Source organism: Tiliqua scincoides, chromosome 10 (assembly GCF_035046505.1).
Source record: "Tiliqua scincoides isolate rTilSci1 chromosome 10, rTilSci1.hap2, whole genome shotgun sequence".
In the NCBI taxonomy this organism is placed as follows: Eukaryota; Metazoa; Chordata; class Lepidosauria; order Squamata; family Scincidae; genus Tiliqua; species Tiliqua scincoides.
In genome coordinates, this window is record NC_089830.1 from 21,062,122 (window position 1) to 21,081,324 (window position 19,203).

The 19,203-nt window shown below is 46.9% G+C and overlaps 1 protein-coding gene across 1 annotated transcript; it reads right to left on the minus strand.

Annotated features, from left to right (window-relative positions):
* Nucleotides 1-10,160: 10,160 nt before the first annotated feature.
* PMIS2 (PMIS2 transmembrane protein) lies at nt 10,161-15,569 on the minus strand. The gene is made up of 2 exons (XM_066638997.1): nt 15,199-15,569; nt 10,161-11,528 (listed from the first exon to the last, which is right to left on the minus strand). The coding sequence occupies exons 1-2, from the start codon at nt 15,529-15,531 to the stop codon at nt 11,376-11,378; spliced, it is 486 nt and encodes a 161-aa protein (XP_066495094.1). The 5' UTR covers nt 15,532-15,569; the 3' UTR covers nt 10,161-11,375.
* Nucleotides 15,570-19,203: the final 3,634 nt, after the last annotated feature.

Consider the following 19,203-nt stretch of genomic DNA (forward strand, 5'->3'; position numbering starts at 1 on the left):
CTGGCACCAGGCTTCTGGGGGCTGTGGGACTAAGCTCTACATTGGTCTTGCATGGCACCTCCTGATCTTGCACTGGGTGCTGCTACCATAGGCACTTGGTGGGGGCTTCAGGGTCAGGTCACCCAAGAGGGCCCATGCCTTGACTCTGACCTTATGGCACTCGGGGAACAGGGAGTCACCCAATAACACGATTTGGCCAGAGACTGAAAAACCCATGGCCACAAGAAGTGGGGATGGCCACAAGTTTAGACGGCTTGAAAAGGACAGGAAGAGGTTTGTTATCTGCCTGGGAGGAACTGGCCAAGTGGATGGAGGGTAGTAAATTCATCTTTGAGGGAGGTGTTGTTGTCACTGGCATTAAAGCAAGCAGTGGTTTGCCCCCTCCTGAATAAAGCCCTCTCTGGACCCCTCTATATTGGATAACTATTGGTCAGTCTCAAACCTTCCGTTTCTAGGCAAAGTGAGCAGATAGTGGCATCTCAGCTCCAGAGGATCCTGGATGAAGTGGATTATCTGGATCCCTTTCATTCGGGCTTCAGGCCTGGCTTTGGGACGGAGACAGCCTTGGTGGATGACCTGCGCCGAGGGCAGGATGGAGGAGTGCATCCTTGCTAGTCCGTTTGGACTTCTCAGCAGCTTTCGATACCATCGACCATGGTGTCCTTCTAGGGCAGTTCGCCAAGATGGGAATCAGGGACACTGTTTTGCAGTGGTTCGAGTCTTCTTGGTTGACACGTCCCAGATGGTGGTGGCACCTGCATTATGGAATTCTCTCACCTTTGAATTGAGGACAGCCTCCTCGCTATTAACTTTCTGGTAGGGCTTGAAGACTTTTTTATTTAGGAAAGCCTTTGAGACCTTATAATGTCTGTCTTTACTAATCTATGTTTTTACTGTGCATTTTTATTGCTGACTGCTGTGTATTTTGTATTTTTCTAATTGTTTTTAAAATGTTTTTATCTGTATTTTAAATTGTATTTTAATGTACTGATTGCTAACTGCCTTGGGTGCCCTTTGGGGAGAAAGGCGGAGTATAAATCAAATAAATATATAAATTATTGGATATTTGTTCTGGATCCTTCAAGCCCAGAGCCAACAAGCCTGTAGGAATTGCCCAGGAAGACTCCTGGGTCACTTTCCCTGTTTCCACCTCCCTTCCCTGAGAGGACCTTGACAGGACCTTGCTGCAAAACGCCCCAGTGCTGGAGTTGGGACTGCCTCCGTCATGCCTGCAGACCTTTCAGATCCAGGCAACTCCGGCACAGGTTGCCCTTCCCTTTGCTTATCAACCAATAACCTTATAAAAATGAAGGAGAGATAAGGAAGGCAGAAGGATCAACACACAGGCCCAGGTGCCCTCCCCCCACCCCACTGCATCCTAGCCCAGCCATGCTTCAACAGCGATTGCAAAATATCCCATCCACTTGGGCGAGGTGTCAGCACACCTATGACGTAGAAGTATAATCAGTGGCTTGAATAAAGAACTACAAACAAGGTGCATTTCTAGTTTGCAAAGTGCATGGGACAGGGAAGAAGTTCTCCGTCATATTGACCCTTTCAAAATTTTACATTCCCCTGATTGGAGTTGACGCAGCTTATAAGATAACAGGCAGGCGATGGAAGGGCTTGTCAGGATGTATGATGTCAAGATGATGATGGGATGTTGAACATGGGCAAAGAGGACTCCAGGCCAGGTGTGTTCGGAAAATACAAGATGTAAACAACTAGAATAGAGAACAAACTAGCATGGAGCTAGTTTGGTACAATGATAGACTTGGATTGAGTTTGAGATCTATGACACTGACAACTTTGTATTTAGGTGGGGTGCATTAGCTAAGTTCTGCCCCATGGATGTTGTCCTGTCTCTAGGCTGCCTCCCTCTCTCTTTTCCCTTGGCATGGGGCAGATGCTGCTGTAGGCCTGTAGTGGGAGCTCTGCCAAACAGCTGTGTATAAACCTGTTTGATGACCAGCTTGTGTGTAGGACCTGAATTTGGTGGCTGAGGTTTAACAGATCATGGTGGGAGAATATTGTGGGTTATATTTGTATCTCACTCTTTCTTCAGGGGGCTCAGGGCTGAGATACAGGGTTCATCCTTTCCTGCTTTCATCTTTGTGATGGGGTAGGTGAGGCTACAACAATGATTTCAAACGTTTTTTCATCTCATGGTGCACTGATAAGGCACTAAACTTAGCAAGGCATATCATCAGTTTCTGGAAATGTGTCGGGCACGCCATGCTGCCGGCTGGAAGCTCTCACCCCCCAGTGGCCCTACAACTACATGACTCTCCCCCAAACTCCTGTGGCACACCTGCGGACTATTCACAGCACACCAATGGCACACCACACTAGTTGAAAATCTCTGGGCTACAAGATGATGATTGACATGGGGGCTGTCAATGAATTTAGTGACTGGGTGGGGATTTGAGCATGGTTCACCCTACTCCTAATCTGATATTCTAGTAACTGCCTAATCTGATATTAGCAACTCCTAATCTGATATTCTAGCAACTGCAAAACTGAGTGATTTTGGTGTGCCGTGAATTTTGGTGTGCCGTGAAGCCTACAGGTGTGCTACAGAAATTTGGAGGTCATTTATTATTATTAGGGCCATTGGGGGATGTTAGCCCCCACCAGCAGCCTGGTGTGCCCTGGTAATTATCAAACAGCTGATGGTGTGCCTTGACAATTTTAGCATCTTGTCAGTGTGCCCTGAGATGAAAAAGATTGAAAATCACTGAACTACTCCCTCCCACTCTTCCATTGTTTGTCCCATGGAAATACCTTAGGATACCTTTTTTAGTATTACAAACGAACATAGGATGGATCTCCTTAACATTTAGTTTTGCTCATGACTTTGAGAGACACCTTATCATGAAGAGGAACTTGGAAGGGGTGGAGCATTAAAGCACTCTCACTGCCAGGAACTAACAGCTTGGAGAAGCAATGCATGTAAAAGGTTCAGCTTCTCAGATCTTGTCTCTGGGGAAACCCCCCAAAGAAGTTCTTTTATGCAAAGTGGGGCGTGAACAGGATTTAGTTTTCACTTCCTCATTATCTGTGATTTGAACTGAAATTCTCTTTAGCTTTCTTAGACTGTGGTTCACCTTGCCTTAACCCACGTCTGTCCTGTAGGTCTACTGAGTTGCTTGCCTCAGGTAGAGAACTGGCATGGATACCCGCCTCTATCTGTCCCCCCACCTAACTTCATTTTTCCTCAACTTTCCACTGCATGGATTCAAAAAGGAAGAAGGAAATGGAGCAGAGGAGGAAACACGGAGAAGGGGGAGAATAGTGGGCTAGAGCATGATTGTTAAAGTCATTTCACAGAGTGGACCAAAGTGTTCAAGTTTGGCTGAGCATTGGAAATGACAGCATTGGGCAGGAAGTGATGTCACTGAGCACAGGTCCACTTATTGAGAAAAAAATAGCCATCAGCTGCTCACAGTGGTGTGCAACCACTCTAAGTGCCCCTGACTTGACACCCCCCAAAGGTGTGGTACCGAGGACCATGTAACCCCCAGCCCTGCCTTTGCTATGCCAGTGCCACATCCAGCCCGTGGGTTTTATGTTTGAACGCCTGGGCTAGAGCGTCAGAGATGCTCCAGCCTTCCACTCTCTTCCCCTCTACACTTCCTCTTTTGCTCTATGTAATTCAGGACTGGGAGGGATGGACTTCAGAACTTCTCACCATTTCAGAAATGGGTGGGGGTGGAGATATGATTGAGACGTATAAAGTTATGTGTCCAATGGACAGAGTGGATAGAGGAATGTTCTTTTCCCTCTCGCACAACATCAGAACCAGGAGACCTCCACTAAAATTGAGTGTCGGGAGAGTTAGAACAGACCAAAGGAAATGTCTCTTTACCCAGCTTTGCATTAACCTGTGGAACTCCTTGCCACAGGATGTGGTGATGGCGCCTGGCCTAAATGCCTTTAAAAAGGGAATTGGACAAATTTATGGAGGAAAAATCCATCACAAGTTACAAGCAGTGATGGGTATAAGCAACCTCCTGGCTCTAGAAGTAGGCTATGCCAGATGCAAGGGTGTGGCATCAGGTTACAGGTGTCTTGTTGTGTGCTCCCTGAAGTATCTGGCGGGCCACTGTGAGTTACATGAAACTGGATCAGACCTTGGCCTGATCCAGCAGGACTCTTATGTTCTTGTGACACCTCTTTAAATGAATCAGTAGGTTTTTAAATGAGTGAATCAACTGGACTGAGTGACAACCTGTTCTAACCCTACTTCAGGCCTGCTGCACCTGAATACCTGGGCTGGCAAACATTGGAGAATGAAGTTTGTAAGGGAAATCTTTCTGGACTGGCTTAGAGGAGATCAACTGAAGCTAACTGAAGGGATAAGGACACTACTTCCTGCATGACTCACCCTCACTAACAAAACCACATTTGTATTGTCATGCTGTAAAACAGTATAACACACCCCTTAGCTGCTGAATGTCATATCTTCAGGGCAGGGAGTAATGGAACTTTCCAACTTTATTTTGTTTCTTTTTAAAAAAATGATTATTTCTTTACTTTTTAAATCTAGTGTAGTGAGTGGGGCACAGGTGGTGGGGGGATAAATTCAAAAAATAAAGGGGAGCAGAGAAGAAAATGGACAGGTGAAGCCTAGGGAACAAATTCTGAAAAGAATGACAGTTTATTGCTAACTAGGTCTACTCTGAGAAGGATCAGAGTCTACTTGTAAGCTAATTTTAGACTTATAAAGTCTACCATAAATTGTTAACTTAGACTGCAATCCTAAACACACTTTCTTGGGAGTAAACCCCATTGAATATAATGGGGACTTACTTCTGAGTAGACCGGCATAAGATTGGGCTGTTAGACTCTAAACCCAGCTCAGTTTGAACTCAAAGTAAAGTCATGATTAGTGTTTAAATTCAGTCCAGCCATAAAGTGCACAATCCTAACCCATTTTCCAGCTCTGACATAAGGGCAATGCAGCTCCGAGGTAAGGGAACAAACATTGCCTTGCCTTGAGGAGGCCTCCATGATTGCGCCCCAACTGCAAGATGCAGCACATGCCCCACAGGCGCGGGTATGCCAGTGCTGGAAAGTTGGTTAGGATTGTGCCCAAAGTCAGTTCTAAGTAAGAGGGCATGGTTCTAGAGCAGTGGTTACCAAACTTATCCAAGTCACAGTGCCCTTCTTTTGCAACAGCCTCTTCTTCCTGGCTCTCCCGGGTGCCATCATCTTGGACCCTATGAGAACTTGCACAGTCCAAGATGATGGTGCCTACGAGAGCTGGAAAGATGGGTGCCAACATCTTGTCCATGCAAGGTCTTGCACAGTTGTCACATAAGATGGCAGCATCCAGGAGAGCAGGAAGAAGAGGCCAGCAGGGATGTCCCACAGCACCCCTGTGAGTTTGCTGAATTTCACAGTTTGGGAACCACTGAGGAAGGATAAATTCCCAGCCAGCTAACACAGAGCTGTTGCAGTTTCTTCAGCTATAACTACCACCTATTGTCATAAGAACAGCCCCACTGGATCAGGCCATAGGCACATCTAGTCTAGCTTCCTGTATCTCATAGCTTAGCACCTCCATCCACGTTTCCTCTCTGGCCTCCTCATCTTTTTTTCTGATCTAGGAGTGGAAGGAGGAGCAGTGAAGGCAGTAGACTAACAGAGATGGGCACCCCTCACCAATCTGTTGCCTGAGGCAAGTGCTTCAGTTGGCCTCCAGGATGGGCTGGATCAAGGAGAAAATAATAGGGAACATAAGAACATAAGCAGCCCCACTGGACCAGGCCATAGGCCCATCTAGTCCAGCTTCCTGTATCTCACAGCGGCCCACCAAATGCCCCAGGGAGCACACCAGACAGCAAGAGACCTCATCCTGGTGCCCTCCCTTGCATTTGACATAGCCCATTTCTAAAATCAGGAGGTTGCACATACACATCATGGCTTGTACCCCATAATGGATTTTTCCTCCAGAAACTTGTCCAATCCCCTTTTAAAGGCGTCCAGGCCAGAAACCATCACCACATCCTGTGGCAAGGAGTTCCACAGACCAACCACACGCGAAGTGGCTCTAACTCAGCAGTCTGTTCTAACTCTCCCAACACTCAATTTTAGTGGATGTCCCCTGGTTCTGGTTCTGGTTATGTGAGAGTGTAAAGAGCATCTCTCATCCCTTGGAGGCCACAACCTTGGAGGACAGCCTTTTCAAATCAGTTGGGAGGGTAAGGGAGGAGGTAGCTAAGAGTCTAAAACTGGGACCCGATTGTAAGTAAACTCTTTCCATGAGAAAGTAAACTCTTTGTTTAACTCATGTTAAACTCATGCCATTTGGAGCCTAAGTGCCTCTTGGCCAAAGTGCCAGGTAAACAAAGACACAGGGAAGTAACTTAAGTATCGGTGCAAGCTGAGTAGTAGAGCAAGAGAACCAAGCAAACAAACACTTCCCTTCTCTGGAGAAAGGGATTATTCAAGCCCAGGGGTGCCAAAACCCTGGCCCTGGGGCCACTTGTGGCCCTCGAGGCCTCTCAATGCAGCCCTCAGGGAGCCCCCAGTCTCCAATGGGGCTCCGGCCCTCCGGAGATTTGTTGAAGCCCACACTGGCCCGAAGCAACTGCTCTCAGTGTGAGGGCGACTGTTTGACCTCTGTGGGATGTGGGCTGTGGGATGAGGGCTCCCTCCACTGTGGGATGAGGGCTCCCTCCACTGCTTGCTGTTTCACATCTGTGATGCAGCAGCGGCAGCAAAGAAAAGGCCAGTCTTGCTTTGTGCAAGGCCTTGAGCTATTGCAAGACCTTCATTCATTCATATAAGTCCATCTTTAATATATTCATTTATGTAAACTTATGTAAATTTATTCAAATTTTAAATGTAAATTAATTCTTTTTTCCCCTGGCCCCCAACACAGTGTCAGAGAGACAATGTGGCCCTCCTGCCAAAAACTTTGGACACCCCTGTTCAAGCCCCTTAACTACCCAACGAACAGTTACAGAGCATACACAAAAAGAATTCCAAGTACATTAAACTTGCTCTGTTAAACCCAACTAGAAAAGTAAAGCACCAGAACTAGCAGTAATGCAGAAAACCAGTAGCACGGTGGGGGCTATCCGGTATAGGACTCCTTCTGTATCTAGTGTCTGTGGTTTCACTTATGGTTCCCCATGGTACCCTGTCCATACATCCATTCCCCCCCCCCAATACATCCATCCCAAGCCCAGTACCTTTGTTTGTCTTTACTAGCAGTGGAAGTACACTTTTTGTTGCTTAAAAGAGTAAAAGTTTCTGCTTAACTGAGGAACGTGACATGCAGGCAGGCAGCCTGCGTGCTAGACAGACACAGTGAATATGTTAACAGGAACTGTCCTATGAATGTTTGGTTAGTCTGCTCTCTCTAGCGTGCAGGCTGCCCGCCTGCGTGCCACTTTTCTCATTTAAGCAAGAACCTGTTCCAGAGTACTGAACCTTATATACAGTCCCCCCATCTGTGGGGGGGGGGGGGAGAACAGAACCACCTTGGATACGGGGAGCATCTATACATTGTGCATAGTGTCGTATGTATGCCCTTTTGTGCATAAGGTGTGTGCTTTGTGCCAAGAGCTCTGGGCTCTCAAGGAACAGGTTTGCTCTCTTGAAGTCCTGCAGAAGCCCAGAAAGGCAGAGAGGGGTCTCACAGGGGCATGAAGGCACTGTCCCACCCACAGGTTGATGGCTCAGGCTGCCACATTGTCCAAAAAATGTTCAAACGTTTCCTTTTTTTCCTTACGTAGATGGCTCATGAAAGTTAGAAGAGTTCAGCTGCTGCTGGTCTCCATCCCTTTTTGCTGCACCCTGCCCTAGAAGCACTTCCGTTTTTCTCCCAGCCTTTGACAGTCTTTCAACGTCACCGTGTGACATCACCTGCCCCTTCCTCTCAGGTATTTGGGCCTCCCCTCCCCCCACGCTCTGCTTCCCCGTGCAGCTTCCAAGCCGGTGGAGGGCGTGAGGGACTCACGCCGATGCTGAGGAGGAGGAGGACGGACAGCGAGCCAGCCAGCCAGGGAGACGGGCTGTGGCACCCATGGAACGCCCAGGTACTGGCTTGGCGGAGGAGGAGGGGAAGGAAGCTGGCTGGTGCAGCCCCCGTGCCAATCTGCAGCATGAGCCTAGGCGTGTCTACTCAGAAGTAAGTCTCATTGTGCTCAATGGGGCTTGCTCATGGGAAAGGGTGCATAGCCTTGCAGCCTGAGAGCCCAAGCCTATGCATGTCTACTCAGAAGTAAGTTCCATTGTGTTCAATGGGGCTTACTCCCGGGAAAGTGTCATAAGCCTTGCAGCCTGAGTAGACAGGCAGAGGAAGGGCCCTGAGGCTGCAGTCCTCTCCACACCTTCCTGGGAGGAAGCCCCACTGCCTCTAGTGGGACTGACTTCTGAGTAGACAGGCAGAGGAGGGGCTCTGAGGCTGCAGTCCTCTCCACACCTTCCTGGGAGGAAGCCCCAATGCCTCTAATGGGACTGACTTCTGAGTAGACAGGCACAGGATTGAACTCTAAGCCTGCTATCCTATCCACAGTAAGCCCCATTCACTAAAGTGGACTTCTGAGTAGATATGCATAGGATTGGGCTCTTAGGCTGCAATTCTAGGCACTTTCTTGGGAGTAAGCTCCATTGACTAGAACGAGACTTACTTCAGAGTAGACATACCTAGGATTGGGCTCTTAATCCTGGCAGAGATATATATCTGCACCCGTTTTCACATGCTAAGGGCAGGTGAAAAGGGATTCTATGTGTGTACAACGTGCTGTCCAGCCTTGCCAGAGATCCTCCTCATCCTTCCCCCACAAGCATGCCCTCCGCCAGCCAGCGTTTGCAGCTTCTCTCCAGCAATGCACAGCAGCTGCTCAGGGCAGCAGAGAACATACAATTGCATGCCAAGTGGCTTCCCAAAGACACAGAGTTTTCTGATACCTGAATTAAACCATATTTAATCGCTTGTTTGCAAACGTAGCTGTTTCTAAGTGCACCTAAGGACCCCTCTCGTGTAAGAATTCCTTTTTTGTTCTTACTCCCACAGTTGCTTAGAGTAATTTTACTACATGGAACTCATGTAAGCCATTTTTCAGAATCCATTCACTGCTTCCTCTCCTCGAAGTAGTGCCACATACATGCTACAAGTGCACCTGTACAGTATTTTTCCCCATGTGTAGAAAAAGTAGCTAGGGGGAAGGGAATGTGGAGATTGACAGCCCAATCCTATGCATGTCTACTCAGAAGTAAGTTCATCTTTAGGGGGGAAGCACATAAAAAATATTTTATTTCTCCAATAAAAAATGGTTTATAAATAAATAAATAAATAAAAGATTAACAAGTTGTGAGTTCCTTAACCTTTTTTAATATATATATACATACAAAAAAGCACTGGCTGTTAGTGATGCAGGCCCTGAACTTAATCATTCCGACAACAGACATTTTTGGTAGTATAACATAAATACGTTTTAATTTGCATTATTTATTTTACAAGGCATTACAAAGCTGGTGGTAGCTCAAAAGATCTTTAATAAAGGAAAATGTTTTGCTCAGCTAAATGGCATTGAAAATGTGGACTTACCCCTTGATCAAGTCTCTCTCTCTTTCTTTCTCTCTCTCTCTTTCTCTCTCTCTCTCTCTCACACACACACACACGGCTACCATCTTATCTCATGGTTCAGAGGCCAGTCTGTCGTCTTACGATTCAGCGATTAGTCCGTGGCTCATTTTGCACTGTAAATTACATTAGATTAGTCTTTCCAGAGGTTCAGTTGATGTGCTGCCCACTTAAAATCTGCTTCCCTGCCCTGTGGTGACTGTTGGTCACCAGGCAATGAAGGGGTGTGCCATAGAACTGGTTCCCACATGATGACCATTGCTTGATACAAGGGGGCCATCCAGGAAAAGAACATAAGAACAGCCCCACTGGATCAGGCAATAGGCCCATCTAGTCCAGCTTCCTGTATCTCACAGCGGCCCACCAAATGCCCCAGGGAGCACACCAGATAACAAGAGACCTGCATGGCCTCCTGGGAATTGTAGTTTAAGAACATAAGAACAGCCCCACTGGATCAGGCCATAGGCCCATCTAGTCCAGCTTCTTGTATCTCACAACGGCCCACCAAATGCCCCAGGGAGCACACCAGATAACAAGAGACCTCATCCTGGTGCCCTCCCTTGCATCTGGCCTTCTGACATAACCCATTTCTAAAATCAGGAGGTTGCACATACACATCATGGCTTGTAACCCGTTCTCTTTTCCTCCAGACATTTGTCCAATCCCCTTTTAAAGGCATCTAGTCCAGATGCCGTCACCACATGCTGTGGCAAGGATCTATGGCAGCTTGGCTTTTGCAGATTGCAATCCTTAGCATTTGCCTAAGGTTTTCTGGGTGTGTAAGGCACTTCACATGCATTACAATAACATTAGCCGTGCACTGACTCTTCCGTTAAATGGGGGGCTGTCTTCTTGGTCCATTTTACTTGGTATTGTCAGCTAGTTGACAGTGATTCAGGTGGGTATTTTCCAGCCCTACTTGGAAGCCCGGAGGATTAAGCCAGAAAGCATGTGCCCTACCATTGAGCTATTACCTTTCTCAAAAAGGTAACCATCAGCGCCCACATAATGCAGACTGGGAAGACAGAGGCTGGCTGGGATTTTTGTGCCTAAGAGCATCTAGTGCAAGGGTGTCAAACTCATTTCATATAGAGGGCCAAACAGCATTCATGATGCCTGCAGCAGGCCAGAAGTGATGCGAAGAAGCAGGAAGGGATGTCATGAAGCAGGAAGGGATGTCATGAAGCAGCTCATGACCAGAAATCAGCACTTTTTCCTCCTCTCTTAGGAACTCATTAGCTACAAGTGGCAGAAGAGAAAATATGCAAATCTTGATCTTATTTTGAAGATATGGGAGAGCCCAATTATCATACAGGCTGCCCTTTTTGCAGTGATACCACAGTACAGCGCAGTAGCTGAGAGCAGCTGATGGTGGAGCTGGGAGAACCCAAGGACTGGATAAAGAGCTTCTGGGGAGAGGCACCTTATGTTGCCTTATGTTTGACACTGCGATCTGGGCAGAGGTGAAAGATTCTCCCCCCCTACACAGCAACTGCTCTCATCTTTAGCAGCCTGTCTGTGTACATCAATCAGATCAGGTTTTGTCCCTGTCAATGCAGTGCTTCCCAGTCCATGCCTTCACAGCTGCGAATCTTCAAGTCAGGTGTTGTGAAATCGAGTAACATGCGCACATGTGGGAAGCAGTTCAAAGCGTGTCTTGTTGTGGGACGATTCCAAGAGAGCAATTTCAGGTGGGATTTTTCTGGCTTGGGGATGGTGGGGGGGAGGGCCTTTGAAGCTTGTGAATGTCGCATTGGCATCCTCAGGGGTTTATCTAATGGGCGCTCATGACCACGAAGACGACCAGGATAATGTACAGAATCAGGAGAGCGAGACCCAACCCAAGGGCCGTGTGAGCTAAGGTGCGGGCCATCTTCGAGTTCCGCTTAGCAGAAGCAGCATTTCCAGCTAGATTGGCTTCTCGGGTCTGGGGGGAGATAGAGAGAGAGAGAGAGAAAGAGAGATGTGATGTATCTGTGTAAAAACAGGCAAACACACAAAAAACAAGTGGTGCTTGGAACTATTTATGTTTCTTGGAAACTTCTGGCACGCAGAGGTGGGCGGGCCGAGCAGCTGCGGAACAGCGGTCGTTGCATGAGCTAACAAAGGAATCCTTTGCTGTGTGGCCACTATATGACCTGGTGAGAATGTAGCACAAAAAGCTGAGGGCTTTGGGACTAGTACACTGGGGGCTGAGGTTCAAACTATGCCAGGATTGTGTAGTCAGTGGCATTGCTGGGGGGGGGGGTGCAGACAGCACTGAGTCGAGCACTGGGGTGTGGCAACACTACTGACCAAAATGGTGAAATCTTGATTTTTTTCAAATAATACCATCATGCTATATATAATTTGATGCTGAATTTCTTGCAGAATGCACTGAAACAAACCGTGTTGAAATATCTACGTTCTATCAAACACTACGACTGAATAACCAGAAAAGGAGAACACAACTGCCTTATGTAACAAAAAGTGGATTTCATTCACTCAAAACAGACCAATGAGACCGGTTGTTCTGAGAGCCAATGAGGTGTCGTTCCGACACAGCAGGGAACTAATAGGGTGTGGACATAAGTCAGCTCTCATTACCATGTCTCATACTAGGACTCTTGTCCAGTTGTGTGCCATCAAGTTTGCAACTGGTTTTTTGTGGGTTAGTGATTTGTTGGGTGACCTGTCCTGTTATATAAATAAATAAAATTAATGGGGGTTACATCAACCCTAGAGATGCCACTGCATTTAGGTTGTGCGTTATGATATTATAATTTTTTTCCCCCCCCCGTAGGGTCTGGTATGGGAGGAGGCCCACAAACCCTAGTGACATCTCTTGGTGTAGCGGTTTGAGGAGCAATATTCAGGAACTATATACAGGAACTGTACAGAGGAACTATATACACCACACCTGAGCTCCTTGGAGGAAGGGTGGTATAAAAATGTGCACAGTATATAAATGAATAAAGTAAACTACTCATGATCAGGGCAGTTCTGCCTGCATAAAGCTAGATCTGCCCCATCACATGTCATTTAAGCATTACATTTTCATTTCACTCCGCCTCTAAGGCTCCCAGGGTAGTGTATGTGGTTGTCCATCCCCTGTGTATTCACAACAAACCCATAAGGTAGGTTAGGCTGAGAGAGATATTGGCACAAAGCCACCTTGCAAACTTCAGAGATCCCAAGCCAAGTCTTCCCAAGTTATAGCCCAGGGCTGAGTAAAGCTTTGGGCCAGAGGACCACTTTGGCATCTGGAATTGTATGGAGGGCCATCGTGCACTCTTGTTTGTTAGAATTCCCATGCAAACTTTGATTTCAGCTTTGTAAAAAAAAAAATACATCCCATTTTTTTTTTCAAACACACAAAGACATTCACTCCCCCCCTTCCTTTTGCAGTGATCCTTTTGTGTGAAAAATTCTCCACTTCCTGCTTTATTCTTGATTGCGGTGCATTTGGATTTAATCCAAGCTTGTTTCAACCTGAGGTGGGGTAGGGCTTAAACTACCTATGATGTCAAATATATAATAAAATAATAATAATAAAACTTTATTTTTATCCCGCCCTTTTCCCTAACGGGACCCAGGGCGGCTAACAACATATTAAAAAACAATAGAATTTAAAAACATTAATACAAACAGATAAAAACATTTAAAAACACACTACAGGGCCATAAAAACAATAGTCAGATTAAAAGAGTAAAAGAGCAGATCACAGAGGAATCAAGCCTGTAAAACTAAAAGATGTATAAAAAAGTTAAGAAGGCCAGAAATCAGAAGGCTTGTTTAAACAACAGTGTTTTCAGGCTTCGCCGAAAGCTCTCAAGAGAGGGAGCCATTCTCAAGTCAAGGGGAAGGGAGTTCCATAATGTTGGTGCCACTACTGAGAAGGCCCTATTTCTTGCAGCCACCCCCCGGACCTCCTTGGGTGGCGGCACTTGCAAAAAGGCCTTCTCTGATGACCTGAGATGGCGAGCCGGATTGTACGGGAGTAGGTGGTCTCTAAGATATATATATCTCACATATAACCCTACATTTTAGTTAACCCTACATTTTTAACCCTACATTTTAGTTAAACTGCAGCAATGGATATGGGAGGGGGATCAGGTTTGGTGTTACAGTAGGTGGGTGGGGGAGTTTAACCCATTCCTGTCAGGCTGTGATCCTGATGAAAATTGCATCCTTACAGCTGCTCATCACCCTGAGAGGCAAGATTCCACTGCTGCTAGCAGGACACACGACTGCCACACTGAGTCTGACCTTTTGTCCATCTAAGTTAGCATTTCCTGCCCAGACCGGCAGCAGCCCAACAGGGGTCTATATTCCCTTGTCGTACTTGGAGATGCTAGAGATTGAACTCAGGAGCTTTTACAGGGAAAGTCTGTGCTCTGTCACTGAACTACCTCCCCTCCCCAGGCTGCTTAGTGCCTGGCTGATGTGAATTAATCAGTCTGGAAGTATAGTATCCCTTCCAGTCCTATGCTATCAGGTCAGAGGTTTGGGGTGAATGGGTCCTGAGGGATCCCAATGAACACCCTTTTGAGATTTATGAAAAACTGGCACAAGAAACCCTAACGCTTCTTTCCAGCGTCTGAACCGTTGATGTCAATGTGACACTGAAGTGGGTCCAGTCCACAAAAGCTTCTGTCATGTAAACATTGCAATTTTTCCAGTGAGCAAGCCCCACTGAACAGCGGAATCCCACTTTTGAGCAAACACGCAGAGGCTTGCGCTGTTAAGTCAGCTTGTTTTTCAACACACCGACAAGTCTGTTGAGGTTTTGCTTCTATAGCAGACGTAACCCAGTCCACTCCTCTGGAAAGGACTGCTGTGGAGCCAACGTAAGCTCCTTAACCTACTCTCTGTTGAATGTCGCACCCTGATTTTCATCTCACGGCATACTGAGAAGGCACTAAAATTGTCAAGGCACACCATCCATTTTGACAATTGACAAGGCACTCCGCACTGCTGGTTGAGGGGGCTCACAGCCCCCAGTGACCCTACTAATATATTATCCTCTCCCAAACTCTTGTGACACATCTGCAGACCATTCATGGCACACCGGTGTGCTTGAAAATGACTGATGCAGCACATTCCAGTTCTTTCCCCTTTATGGGATCTCTTCCTCCTGGCAGTGTGGGTATGCCCATCACCCACCAACACCTGTAGCACATCAGGCCAGTGACTGGCTCAGTGGGGCATACTTAATACAATCCACAAGCCAGTGTTTGTCATGGCACACCAGTGTGCTATGCTGCAGTGCTTGGAAATGACTGATGTAGCACATTCCAGTTCTTTCCCCTTTATTGGATCTCTTCCTCATGGCAGTGCAGGTATGCCCTTCACCTGCCAATACCTGTAGCACGTCAGGCCAGTGACTGGCTTAAGGGGGCATCCTTAACGAAATCCACAAGCCCCACTCTCTAAAAGTTAGCCAAATGATGGCTCCCTCTATAGATGTCTAAACACAGTTACTTGTTAGGAAAGGGCAGAACTAAAGGAAAGGGGAGGAGACCCCCCTCTGCTCCCCCAGAATTTCAAGACCCGCGTCTCACTCACTCTCGCACACACACACACACACACGCACACACACGTTTGCAGAAGCTCACCTGTATGGAGTACACCAGAGCTGCGATCCCCAGGGGCAGGCAACAGCAAAGCATGGTGAAGATGGAATAGGCCAGATAATCGGGTTCGTTGGTAGGTTGGGCATGGGTGATGTACACGGTTTGTGGCTGTTGCATGATGGGGCCCTGACTGGGCCCCGCACCGGGTGGGCCGTAATTAGGCACGTATGGGGGAGAGGTCCCATAGGCCATGGCCGGTGCTGGCCCTGCAGGAAAGTTCAGTGGATCATTGTGGGATTCTTTCTCGGAATAAGGTGGTGGATTCTGAGCGGGAAGCCTTTCGTCCTGGATCTTCTCATAGTTCGGGGCGCTCATGATGTAGATCTCACTCTCTGTATCCCCTCTTTGCAGGTCTTCAAGGACTGCCTTCCTTTTTTCTTGGGTCTTGCCTTTGCACTTAGCCCAGTTAGGAGGTCTGTCCTCTCTTCTCCGGCAACTCTAGTGGTTCCTCTTCCAATGATTCCCACACCTGCAACTTCCTCTTATGTCTGGCCAACCAGCAATCTCACTCGTTTGCAGCAAACTGCACTGTTCCTAGCAGCTCAGCACAACAAGAGAGTGGGTGGGATGAGGAATTAGGCAATGAGTAATCTGAATAAACAGTTTGGAAATGGGTGCCGGAACTTCATGAACTCCAGCCAGAATGCTGCAATAGTTCTTTCTCCAACTTTGCATAACTTTCCCTCATATTTACATGGTGTTGTGGTTTTCCTGAGGATGCATTAACTGACATGTGCCCTCCAGGCAAGAGGCATCCCTTGGATATGTGGGAATATAGGAAACTTCTTTGAGCAACTCAACTCTTTGTTTTTCATATTTCAACCCCTGCTAACTGGGTAAGAGGCACTTTTTAAGTGGGTGCTCTTCTTTTATTTAGCGGGGGGAGAGTAACTGGTCCTCCTCACCCCAGCACTGTCTTTTCTAGTGGCTGTCCACTGGTGCTTTTTTTGCATACTTTTAGATTGTGAGCCCTTTTGGGACAGGGAGCCATTCGTTGTGTGTTTGATTTTCTCTGTAAACCGCTTTGTGAACTTTCCATTGAAAAGTGGTATATAAATACTGTTAGTAATAATAACAGTAATATTTCTACACTGCGCTTCCTCCAGATAGCTCAGGATGGTGTCCATAGTTCCTTCCCTCCTTTTGTCCTTACAAAAGGACTGAGTGAGGCTGAGAGAGAGAGAGAGAGAGAGAGAGAGAGAGAGAGAGACTGGCCCAAGGTCACCCAGGAAGTTTGATAACTGAGCTGGGATTCGAACCAGGATCTTCCAGGTCTAAGTCCAACTCCCAAACCACCACACTATCCTGGCTCTCAGGATTAAATGCTGGGAAAAATCCAGGGCAGAAAAACTTGGATGAGTGAAGTAACAAGGAGACTGTCCGTGGTCGCTAGCCAAGTCATGCCTAGGACTGTTTAAGCCACTGAGAAAATGATCCAGGCTGTCAACCATGCGCACGGGCTTCTGCTGCGTACGTGAAAGGAGGATACGTTTAAGGTGCTGGACACGCAGGATAAGTCTCTCAAACTGTGTTAGATACATGGAACCTCCATGGTCAGGAGCACAACACCTTTAAGTGTTTGATAATGGGGAAGTGCCATGACAGGTGGGAAAGGGCTGCTGCTTTCTCGCCAGGCTTAGGAGCCTTCCAACATTGAAAAATGAATGCTGAGTTGGGTGGGTAGGACAAAAGTTTTCGTCCTTTGGTCCTCACAACAGCCCTGTGAGGTAGGTAAAGCTGAGAGAGAGAGAGAGAGAGAGAGTGTGACTGGCCCAAGGTCACCCAGGAAGCTTAATGGCCGAGCAGGGATTTGAACCTAGATCTGCCAGGTCTCAGTCTAACTCTCGAACCGCTACACCAGTGGTTCTCAAACTTTTTCAACTGGTGGCTCTCTTGATCTACTGGGCTATTGGTCATGGGCCGCAATCAGGGCTACAGTCCTTACATTGTATAAGGTTGGATTTTTGCAAGGATTCCACAGCTTCCCTGGCTGGTTCACAGTTTGGGACCACAGCACTGCACCATCATTCAGCAGTGGTCACCTAAAGGTCTGCAAGATGTTCATACCAGGAAGGCCTGAAGACTCTAACAGGTGAGAGTTCTCACCTTCCTGCCTTGCTTGTGAATTCCTGGAGATAGTTTTCTCTTCAGCAGCTGAGATTTTGGGTGACACAATCCTTGAGCATGGATGCTCCACTTATTTTTCTTGGTCAATAGATATCCCTTTTCATAAATGCACCTCTTTTTGAAGCCATCTAAATGAACATCAGTCCCACATCTTGTGACCATACTAAATTGACTCTGCATTGGATCAGTGTAACCTGGGATTGGCTTCCTTTAGGGGTGAGCGCAACTTGAAACAAAGAGAGACGGTATTTGCTTTGCTTACACAACTTACATACAGAATGTCACATTGGTAGACTCCTACAAACCACTTGTTTTGTTTTGTACATTCTTCGTGGGGAAAAAGGAACTTGCGCTTGAAAAGTCACACGCCAAAGACAGGAGAAAAGAAGTATTTGGTCTTCAGTTCCGGCTTTGTTCCCTGAAATGGTTGGGAGGACAGCTAGAATTATGTTGTCAAACAGCTCATAACACAACTATCCTGGGAACTGAAAGAAGCTTCCCTAAACAGTCTCTCTGTACCTCGAATTATATGGTTCCTTTTGTGGGCTTTCATTGCGAGCAGATCTTGACCACAAAGTTAATCAATGAATGAAGACTCTAGAGGGGATCTCCATTTCCTGGAACCAAGGAGCTCTCCTGGAGGTGGTTCAGCATAGAAGCAAAGTTGAATGTACGGAGGGATGAATACGATAATTTTAACATGGTACTGGAGCAAAGGATATTTGTGAGAGTCCTTTGCAGAAATTAAGAGGGGATTGGACAAATTTCTGGAGGAAAAGTTCATTACGGGTTACAAGTCATAGTAGGTATATGGAAGGTAGGTAGGTTGTGTCTGTTGTCTTGTGTGCTCCCTGGGGCATTTGGTGGGCCACTGTGAGATACAGGAAACTGGACTAGATTGGCCTGATCCAGCAGGGCTCTTCCTATGTTCTTAAATATGGAACATAATATGCACATAATATAAATATGGAACTGTTTCTTGTGGAATAAATGATTCACTCCTGAGTAATGGCTTGATGTGAAAGGATCAAAGCGAATAAATTTGCTGACTTTCCTTACTTTCACACAAGGAGCTGGGATGTGGCTGTGCAACTTCTGTTTGCAATGAACAAAAGCAGTGCGACACACCACACTTTTAGGAAGGGGGGGACAGGGGTGCACCCACTCACTTGCCTGCCTGCCCACCTTCTGCTCCTCATCTGTGGGGGTGCACATGTGTGCACAGAGACAACAGTTGGCAAGGACCCAAGTAGCACTGTGGCATGCGCTGCCTCTGCCTGCATAACTGCAGTGGCAAGTGTTTGCAGTGCAGAATTATTTGATAATACCAGTTTGATTGTGCAGTGACCTTGTGGTTGTGTTAACTATTAACCAACTCTGCCTCAGTTTGTTTCAAATCTTGATTTGAACCTTCAGTCATACATCCAATTTGTTTTGTGCACCCAGTGGCTCTGATACTGTGTTTTTGTGGCTCTGCTCACAAACAAAAGCCCAAGTGGCAATGCGGAACCTAGGCACAGGAACAACATTTTTCTAACCTTTCTGGGAATTTCTTATGCAATTCCCTAATTATCCTGCTCTTCCACAGAAATGACCAGAGCAAAAGGGATGATTCCCTGTTGCCTTTCAAAGTCCTCCCTGGAGCTACAGTGTTGATGGAAAAGAAACGGACCTCACTGATTCTAGGACAATCTCACTAGGGTGGCATCAGGGTAGGACAAGACAGGGAAGCATCTTTCCTCATCAGATGCTCACCTGACCAAGTCAACACCTGAGCCCTCAGTATCAGTGACATTGGTAATGCCCAGGGTGCTATCAAAGAGTAGGCAGGGGGCTACCACTGGGTACCAGCACTGAATC

Bases quoted from the DNA above. Each gene is read 5' to 3' on its own strand.
- PMIS2 (XM_066638997.1), bottom strand. From the start codon at position 15,531: ATGAGCGCCCCGAACTATGAGAAGATCCAGGACGAAAGGCTTCCCGCT. The intron at 11,529-15,198 runs GTGAGCTTCTGC...ATCTCCCCCCAG, and splicing joins CTCTGGTGTACTCCATACAG to ACCCGAGAAGCCAATCTAGC.